The sequence below is a fragment of the Pseudophryne corroboree genome, chromosome 9 (genome assembly GCF_028390025.1).
Source record: "Pseudophryne corroboree isolate aPseCor3 chromosome 9, aPseCor3.hap2, whole genome shotgun sequence".
NCBI classification, from domain to species: Eukaryota; Metazoa; Chordata; class Amphibia; order Anura; family Myobatrachidae; genus Pseudophryne; species Pseudophryne corroboree.
Window position 1 is genome coordinate 455,109,962 of NC_086452.1, and position 10,084 is coordinate 455,120,045.

The 10,084-nt window shown below is 49.7% G+C and overlaps 1 protein-coding gene across 1 annotated transcript in view; it reads left to right on the forward strand.

The window, feature by feature from the left end:
- TMEM43 (transmembrane protein 43) overlaps positions 1-7,592 on the forward strand; it is a 29,168-nt gene extending 21,576 nt beyond the window's left edge. The window contains exons 8-12 of the mRNA XM_063941218.1: positions 567-688; positions 1,481-1,555; positions 1,925-2,026; positions 6,371-6,488; positions 6,796-7,592. Coding sequence (XP_063797288.1) covers positions 567-688; positions 1,481-1,555; positions 1,925-2,026; positions 6,371-6,488; positions 6,796-6,998 — 620 coding nt within the window. The 3' untranslated portion in view covers positions 6,999-7,592. The remainder of the gene's footprint in view (positions 1-566; positions 689-1,480; positions 1,556-1,924; positions 2,027-6,370; positions 6,489-6,795) is intronic.
- Positions 7,593-10,084: the final 2,492 nt, after the last annotated feature.

The window sequence follows — 10,084 nt, forward strand, 5'->3', positions numbered from 1 at the left end:
TGCCGTGGCCTGCGTGGCTACGCACTGCCCTGCCCGTGGCCTGCGTGGCTACGCACTGCCCTGCCCGTGGCCTGCGTGGCTACGCACTGCCCTGCCCGTGGCCTGCGTGGCTACGCACTGCCCTGCCCGTGGCCTGCGTGGCTACGCACTGCCCTGCCCGTGGCCTGCGTGGCTACGCACTGCCCGTGGCCTGCGTGGCTACGCACTGCCCTGCCCGTGGCCTGCGTGGCTACGCACTGCCCTGCCCGTGGCCTGCGTGGCTACGCACTGCCCTGCCCCTGGCCTGCGTGGCGACGCACTGCCCTGCCGTGACCTGCGTGGCTACGCACTGCCCTGCCGTGACCTGTATGTCTGTGTTAGAGCCCTGCCATGACCTGTGCCCTGCTTTGACCTAGGCACAGCCCTGTAATACAGATACTTGGGAAGAGTTTCCCATCAACCACTTCCTATGCCCATTGCAGTGCATCCCATTTTATTATGTATATGTTCTGTATCTGTGATTTGTATCACTATTGTGTGTAAGTCGGTGCTGTTCAGCCTGATACATCTCACTTTGCTATACTCAGGTCTCATTGATAAGATTGAGAACTTCAAGCAGCTGAGCCTGGCACAGATGGGGAACCCCCACACTGATGTCACCGCGGAAGGGAATTACTTCTATCAAAGTGCCAACCCCAAGAATCCGGAGGTACCGGCTGCCGCTAGACTGTGGTTTTTAGATCCCCGTTATCTTGAAGATTATAATATGGTTTTATTGTATCATGAAGAATTATCAGTGCTTAATGGACTTGCCTAGCATAGAACCCTGTCATACAGTAATTCTAGGCTGGACTTAGACATGGGGGGTCATTCCGAGTTGCTCGCTAGCAGATTTTAGCAGCATTGCACACGCTAGGCCGCCGCCCTCTGGGAGTGAATCTTAGCTTAGCAGAATAGTGAACAAAAGATTAGCAGAATTGCGAATAGAAAATTCTTAGCAGTTTCTGAGTAGCTCCAGACCTACTCCTACACTGCGATCAGCTCTGGCCGTTTCGTTCCTGGTTTGACGTCACAAACACGCCCTGCGTTCGGATAGACACTCCCCCGTTTCTCCAGACACTCCCTAGTTTTATCCTGGCACGCCTGCGTTTTTCCGCACACTCCCAGAAAACGGTCAGTTTCCGCCCAGAAACACCCACTTCCTGTCAATCACACTCCGATCACTTCAACGATGGAAATTCTTCGTTCGGACGTGAGTAAATCTACTAAGTTTTGAGCAAAAATACTTAGCGCATGCGCACTGCGTACCATGCGCATGCTCATTTTTGCCTTAATCGCTCCTTTGTGAAAATCGGCAACGAGCGTACAACTCGGAATGACCCCCATGGTTCTGTAGCATGGTGTAAGGACTGTTCTCCCAGGCCTGATTACATAGCCAGAGGCCGCAGGACTGAGCTCCAGGTGGCTGGGTATGAACATTGTGTCTGCGTATGTGTTTCAGGTGGGGGATCTGCGCATTTCCTTCTGGTACGCCGGCGTCTCCATTGGTGGTTCGTCCTCCGGATCCGTGGACACGGTAATTCTGACAATCTTCTAGAGACTGGCTGCAATGACCTGAATGAACACTGTAACAGCTGGGTAATTATCAGGTGGCCACACCCTTCAGTGACGGTGTCTGCGCCATTCTGGTACAGACATAGCATCCGCTTGTTACTAGGCAACACTTAGATATCTTGGCAAAGGACTAAACAGGTAGAAATGATAGAAGTCTTTCTCTAGTCTAGTAGATAAAGTGACACATCACTGACAGACAATGGGACGCCATCATATGGTCTGAACCAGTATTTCTGAGACTGCAGCCAATTGGTTCACTAAGACCTGGTGGCATCACTGAGCCACGAGGCACTCCTTCACCCGCTGAGGCATTTTCAAATTTTGTTTGCAGGTGAGCATCCTAGCTCGGCAGAGAGGAGGGGAACTGGTGTCCTACAAAACCAAGACCGGGGACCAGCTGGAGCTTCTGTACCTCGGGAGGCACACAGCGGAGGTGAGTTACAGAGATAGGTATTATCACTTAAGCACACGCAGCAGCAGTAGCGCAGCGTCTATTGCTGGTCGACCTGTCTGTGAGTCTATGCAAGTGCCGCTACAAACTCCTTCCCTTGTGTTCGGCTGTGCAAGGCCTGAGATGTCCATTCTAATACCGCTATCAGATCGCAAATGCCGGATCCCACCCGGTAAGAGAAACGTGTCCTTACCGGATGAGATCCGGCATTTGCGCTCCTTTGCTGGCTTTCCGACCCGGCAATATACTGGGTCGGTTGCCATAGCAGCGGGGGGGGCGCAGCAGGGGCGGGGGTGGAGGCGGCGCTGGGAGATGAGCTCATCTCCTGCGCCGCCTCTCCCTATGCTGTGAATGGGAACCGTGTCGCATCGACGCGGCTCCCATTCACACTGCACCTGACCCGGTATTCAACCCGGGTATAAACCTTCTTTTATACCGGGTTGAATTACCGGGTCAGACGACCCGCTAATTCTCGCAAAGTGCTTTCACATTGCACACTGACCCGTGTCGACACGGCAATATGCCGTGTCGACACCGGGTTATTTGTGCGATGTGAAAGGGGTATTAGTGTTCACACTGTAATACCGATTGGTGCGTCCTTATACGCCGACACTGGTCGCACCATTTAAACTTGCAGCAGCCCCGTGGCAGGTGCCGTGCCTCCAACGGATCACGTCCTCCTATACCTGCGGCGGGGCATCTGTGAACGCAGCGACTTTCAGTGACACGGTTCATGTTTGCATGCACTAGTAGTCACTGCCCGGGAACGCGGCCGGCTTTCTGATGTTCGGAACGCAGGCACTATAGACATTTTTGAACATGTACAGTTGCAAATAATTGGTCAATTATGTGAACATCGTAATTCTGTACGGATTGTGGCCATAGATAATTGTAATAGTAATTGCGATTCTCTAGGCTACGGAGCTGCTAACATTAGCAAGTGATGCTGCCGCCCAGAATGAAAAGTGATGTCCACCGGAGCCATTGCTAACTCACAATTGCGTACACATTCGCAGCCTATACGCAAAAATGAGGAACATTGGGGCTAAGGGTTGTTTTATGGCTGCGCAGACCGGACACAGCAGTAGTAATGCAGGTGTCATGTTTTTGTACGTACAGCTCACAGCTGATGGCAGATACATACCCTGAATACGCCCATGACACGCCTGCGTTTTTCCAACCACTCCCCATTAACAGATCCAAACGGTCCCTTCCTGTCAATCCTTTTCCCATGAAACCCTCATTGCTAGCAAGATCGCAGCAGCACCTCGATACGTGCGCAGAGAGATCGCAGCACATGCGCAGTCTGACGATAATCGCTCACTTGCGTGAACATCGACCACAGCGTACAAACGCGAATTAAGTGCAGAATAAGGCCCGCTATGGGCTGCATGGTGCACACTGTATTTTAATCCTGCAGCACACGTATAACGGTATAATAATACATGTAGCGATCATTCAGTCCTCATCTGATTTGTTTTTACAAAATACTAATCTCCTATAAAATAGCCCAGATCTGTGACTCTGTGCCTGTCTGTATAACACTGGGCGTGGCTAGAAGCTCTCATTGGGTTAGCAGCAGGTCTATCACACCCAGTCCACAGCTGATTGGGCGAGAAACACCTTCCCACACAGGTTACATCCAATGGGAGGCTCTGCCCTTTGGCTGCTGTGTGTTCCCAGAGCAGGATTAGCAATGGGGCTGATGGAGCTGCAGCTCCAGGTCCACACCCCAAAATGCGCCCATTGCATCTGCAGCAACACACCCTCCAACAATTTACACATAAAAATCGCTACAAATTCGAAAAGGGCGTGGCCACGGGTAAAGCGGCCTTTCCTATACTTTCAATAGAAGTTTGGAGGGCCAAAAATCGGTACAGACCATAAAAAAGAAGGTACTGTACCTGCCAAAAAGGTGCAGCTGGAGGGTATGCCACTGCATCTGCAGCAAGTCTCTGCGCTGTAGATAGGACGCTGCAGTAAAAGGATTTTTTTCCCTATGTCCTGCTGCCAGTCCTCCTGCCCCCTCCGGCATCAACAATCCCCACTCCTTAGCTGCGGCGCAGGTGAAACAAAAGCTGCTGCAGCCACCGCCATAGATGTGTATGAAAGCGGTGCAGCGGAAGGCTTCATAGCCCTCCCTGCACCTCATACTCTCTGAGCCCCGGAGCCTCCTCTGCGTGTGATGTCACAGAAGTGCCTCCCCGCCACAGCCGCGCCCAGATCCCCAGAGGCCCTGACTCCGCAACACAGCACCTGGGCTGCCGGCCTGGAAGCCCCGAGATGGCTAATGTAACAGATAGAGTAGGTGATATCGCGGAGGGTAATGTCTGGACGCTGAATCAATGTAAAAGGTGACAGTGCTGTGCAGTGCAGTGGGTGTGCAGTGTCAATGACACTGCACAGCCCTCTCACCTTTTACATTGATTCAGCTACTCACTCAGTTCTGCCAGCCAGTCACTATTGTTAGCGCCGGTGTCCCAACGCGCCGCATTACAGGGAAGTAGACGCACTAAATAAACTAAAGCTCCCTGCAGCCCTTAGCGCAAGAGCATTCCAGCGCTAGGCCTGCTGGGAGCTGTAGTTTATTGAGTGCATCTTCTTCCTGTAATGCGGCGCGTTGGGACACCGGCGCTAACAATAGTGACTGGCTGCTGTGCGAGTCTCCAGGAGAGCCACTGCTAAAGGGAGGACAGCAGCTTAGCTGCTTCCAGGAGGAGAAGCATTACCTGCCCCTCCCCCACTCGCAGTACCTCCGGGCCCCATCCGTGACACCCCCCTCCACCACCCGCGATGGCTCCGGACCCCCTCCCCCACCCGCAGCACACCCGCCCCTCCCCCACCCGCGGCACCACCGCGTCCGCCCCTTCCCCACCCACGACGCAAACGCTCCTCCCCCACCCGCGGTGACTCCGGACCCCCTCCCCCACCCGCGGCACCCACGCACTCCCTCCCCCATCTGCATCTCCCCCACACCCACCACGCCCCCAACCACAGCACCTACTAGGTGATTCATCAGGCCCTGCGTGCGCTGTTCACGCCGTTGCATGGGGCTTCCACCCCTTAACCATTGCATGCCCTTTGTCGGTGCAATATTTAACCACTCACACAATTATGATTGGAGGTAATACTCCATATAATAAAAATAGTGCATGCCACAAGGGGGTGCAAGGGTTAAGGGGGCGTAGCCCTTTAAGACAGTGTGCAGAGCGCCCGTAGGGCGCGATGAATCACCTAGATTTATATTAAGCTCATTATTTTATTGTGAAATGTGGAAAATAGTTGCATGCACGGCAATATTGTCTTATCGTGGAAAGACTGTGGGGGTCATTCCGAGTTGATCGCTTGCTAGCTGTTTTTAGCAGCCATGCAAACGCATAGTCGCCGCCCACAGGGAAGTGTATTTTCGCTTTGCAAGTGTGCGATCGCATGTGCAGCCGAGCGGTACAAAAGCATTTTGTGCCGTTTCTGAGTAGGTCTGAACTTACTCAGCCCTTGCGATCACTTCAGCCTGTCCGGGCCCGGAATTGACGTCAGACACCCGCCCTGCAAACGCTTGGACACGCCTGTATTTTTGCAAACACTCCCAGAAAACGGTCAGTTGACACCCACAAACGCCCTCTACCTGTCAATCTCCTTGCAATCGGCTGTGCGAATGGATTCTTGTTAAATCCATCGCTCAGCAACGATCCGCTTTGTACCCATGCGAAAAAGGCAGCGTGCGATCAGGTTGGAATGACCCCCTATGTCTGGCCAGTGAGTGCACAGCTGGGGCAGCTAATGCATGTCCGTGTGTGGGCTGGGGTGAGGTGGGGTAGGTGAACACGTAGACAATGCGAGCACCTATCGTCTCCAGCGGAGGTGTGAGGCTTCTGCCACTGATGCAGGAAGATTGTGGTGTTGGGCATCTCTCCGTTTATGTCCCAACACCACCAGGGTAGCACAGTGGGAGGTGGTTGATAGATAGACAGTCAAAAAGTCAACACCATAAGGTCAACAGGGTCAAAATGTCGACACATGTTTTTTAGGGTTATTTCAAATTTTTACAACTTTAGCTGCATTTACTATCCATGTCACAAACTATTACCATTAGTAACCGTGTGGCGAGCGGAGCGGAGTGGAGCGAGCCGCTGAGCCCGAAGCGAGGAGACGCATTTTAACAAATGTTTAAAAATACAAAATAACACCCAATTTCTTTTGTGTGTGTCGACCCTGTCGTCCTAATGACTGTCTATCTTCTGTGTCACGCCCAGCGCAGGTGCTGGTGGTTTACGCTGCCACTTACGCGGCTGATGACAATTGTGTTGTAATGGTTGCACCTTGCAGGAAATGTTCCTGGCAGAACATCAGAGCAATATGATGAAGACCTGGGCCCTGCGTGCCGCCGGCTGGCTGATGATGTTCGTCGGCATAAGCCTTATGGCGAAGATCTTCCACACACTGGGTAAGCTGTGGGTGAAAGCCACTGGAGAAGAATTCTATCTCTAGTATATAGCTGGAGAGTATACAGCATCTTCTCAGTATGTAATCGTAGTATAGATCAGGGGTAGACAGTCTGTAGAACTCCATCTGCTGTGGAACTACATATCCCCGCATTCCTTACCACAGTTTTGCTGTTAGAGTATGCTGAAACTGTGGCGGGGCATGCTGGGATGTGTAGTTACACAACAGCTGGAGTGCCACACCCCTGTTATTAAACCCTCATTGGAGATGATACAGTCATTGATGGTGTTCTTCATCCTTCTCCACAGTGGATTGGTTTCCTATCGTCCGGGATTTAGTCAACCTCGGTATCAAGCTGTTTGCCCTGTGTGTATCCGCTTCTCTCTCCCTGCTGACCATCGCTGCCGGCTGGTTAATCTACCGCCCGTTATTGTCACTGGCACTGTCTGCTGGCGCTATTGGCATCATCTTCCTTGCCCGGTCCCGCGTCCCTTCCAAGAAGTACCAATAGGAGGGATTCTCCGTGGCGTGGCCTTAGCGCGTGGGACTGGAAGCTGACATCGCTTTTTGCTGGTAATGAGATTTCTACAACCGGATGATGAATCTGGGATACTTGATGCAATAATGTATTCTTTCTTTATCAATGCAACTTTTTATATATGTATCTAACCTTTTATATACCAAGGATAATAATTGAACCTGTGTTATCAGTTAAAGGAGCTCTAAACGGAAAATATAAAGTGGTTTATGTAAGAGAGAAGTTTCAGGAGCTTATCAGGACCGGAGATACGAGTTAGAGTTGTGCGTGCGATTTAAACCCTTTATTTGCCCTATGCCCTCCTGGCTGTAATGATGTTCAGCGTGTTGATTCATTAAAGCTTGTGAAACAGACAAGTGATGGTGTTGCTCATAGCAGCCAATCAGATTCTGTTTATCATTCTCTAGGATGCAGTAGAGAAGTGACAGCTAGAATTTGATGGGTTGCTTTGAGTAACGCCAACACTTTTCATTTTTAGAATCTTAGTAAATGTTTCCCCAGGCCTGTTCCATCAGGCTGTCCTGTTCGGCCTCATAAAGACTGATCCAATTCAGGCTCCAGACTGTGCACCTTGGTCAGAATGCTTTGTACGGGCACCTACATTTGCTGGTCCATCACTGACCCTCCGCATATTCCAATTCCAACATTAGGGGGTAATTCAGAGTTGATCGCAGCAGCAAATTTGTTAGCAGTTGGGCAAAAATATGTGCACTGCAGGTGGGGCAGATGTAACTTGTGCAGAGAGAGTTAGATTTGGGTGGGGTGTGTTCAAACTGAAATCTAAAATGCAGTGTAAAAATAAAGCAGCCAGTATTTACCCTGCACAGAAACCAAATAACCCACCCAAATCTAAATCTCTCTGCACGTTACAGATGCACCACCTGCAGTCCACATGGTTTTGCCCAACTGCTAACAAATTTTCTGCTACGATCAACTCGGAATTACCCCCCTTATTATGGGACCAGAAAGTAAATTCAGACAATGGATCGGGTATTGACAATGTATTAGGCGCACGGTTTGTAGCTCTAGAACTGTTAAATGGATGATCGGTTTGACCAAACTAATCGAAATCATCAGCATCCTTACAGCTGCATCGCAGCCAGAAATGACTGATAACCAGGACCACAGTGGGTGCAGGATTGCTCAGGATCGGCCAACTGACTCCAAACCGGTATCGCTGTACAGTGGGTCAGATGTATTAACCTGGAGAAGGCATAAGGAAGTGATAAACCAGTGATAAGTGCAAGGTGATAAATGCACCATCCAATCGGCTCCAATATGTAAATTAACAGTTAGTAGCTGATTGGCTGGTGCGTTTATCACCTTGCACATATCACTGGTTTATCACTTCCTTATGCCTTCTCCAGGTTAATACATCTGACCCACTGTATTACTGTGCAGGGAGCATTCATTCTTCTACTAGCTGCAAACAAATTACATGATATCACTTTGGCCTCTCCACATTTTTTTTTATTTGTATTTCAGAATTTTGCTGGATCTTTTATAATATTTGGTATTGAACCAAATTCTAAACCTAGGTCCAGCGCCCTCTCCTGGTGCAGAAAACATTCAGCAGCAACAGGAGGGCAAATATCTCCAGCCCGGTCTTGTGACTGTTACACGTCTTATAAGAGAACAGCCATCTTGTATGGTTTATTTTTTGGCCCTTTAAGTGGAGGGTGTTTGTTTCTAGTTGGGGATTTCCCAGCGTCCAGCTTTGTTTTATAGATCTGCCCCATTCCAAGAAAACAGAATTCCGAAGTTGCCAGTAAGATATTACTATCTGTGGGGATCATGGATAATATGGGATAATACGTGTAGATGAATGATATGGCTGTAGGGAACTGTGGCAGTATAAAAGGACAAGACTGGCTGCCTTTATACAGATCACAGTAAGTGCCATCTAGTATCCATGACTTGCAGCAGGAGACACAGTATTCCTTATAATGCACAGGTTTTCTCAGTGTATCTCACTGTCTATAATTTTTGAAGTGTCAGTAATGAATGTGCTCCAGCAAGGATATATAAACATGCACTCTTAAGCTGGGTACACACCTAGACGATTGTTGGCCGTTTTCCCGATATCGTATAGGTGTGTACTCTGTACCAATGCAGGAGCGTTGGCCGATAAACGGCTTATACGCTCCTGCAAAGGTCAGGACTGGGAGGTGGCATCTTATGTGCTGCACATGTGACCTCCCGATTTAGGCTGGATTTAGGGGTCAGGCTGATCAGTAGCTTTTTACCCGATCAGCTGGGTATCGCAGAGGTGTGTACCCACTTTTAGAATTCCCTGAGGACTGGCGTTGGTATATACAATTGTTATTTGCAGGAAATTAAAAAAAACATTCTAATTTCTGTATTATATGTGGCATAATTTAGGTATTACTGCTATGAGGAAACTGAAGTTAGAGGTGTCCTGTGTATAGAAATAGCACCGGGCCACAGCTATGACCGAGGATGCCACCTGTTGTTTCCTAGTACACATCTACGGCCTTGAGCTTGCCAGGAGCGCTGGTGAGCATGCCAGGATGATTCTTTAGGGCCTGGAGAGGTTATGTGCGTTCTCTTTACTGTGTAAATGGCACTTTCTGATCTCTGAGTAGGGATAATATTGTGATAAACACCTGGAAGCTGCTCATTGATGGGTATTGGGTATTACATGTCTTCGACATGTCACAGAAATGGCTGCTTCCAATGTGTGTTGTACTATAAGTCTCAGCAGATCCATTGTTCAACAATCACAAATTGCCACAGTTTCCTGAAGCCTGCTGTGCTGTGTTAATGACAATCATCGTCAGTGCAAATAAAGTTGTTGACATTTGTTGTACAGTGTGTTAGGTTGAAGACTAGAGGGAACAGGAAGTGGATGAGGGTGGGGAGTCGTCAGTGTCTTCAGTAATATTACAGCGGTAGATCTCTGCATTAAGGGCCCGATTCAGTCCCGATCGCTGTGTGTGAAATCGCTGTTGTGTAAAATCGCATAGCGGGCGATTAACGAATGACTGCTCATGCGTATGCACCACAATGCGTAGGCGCGACGCCATATAGCGACAGGA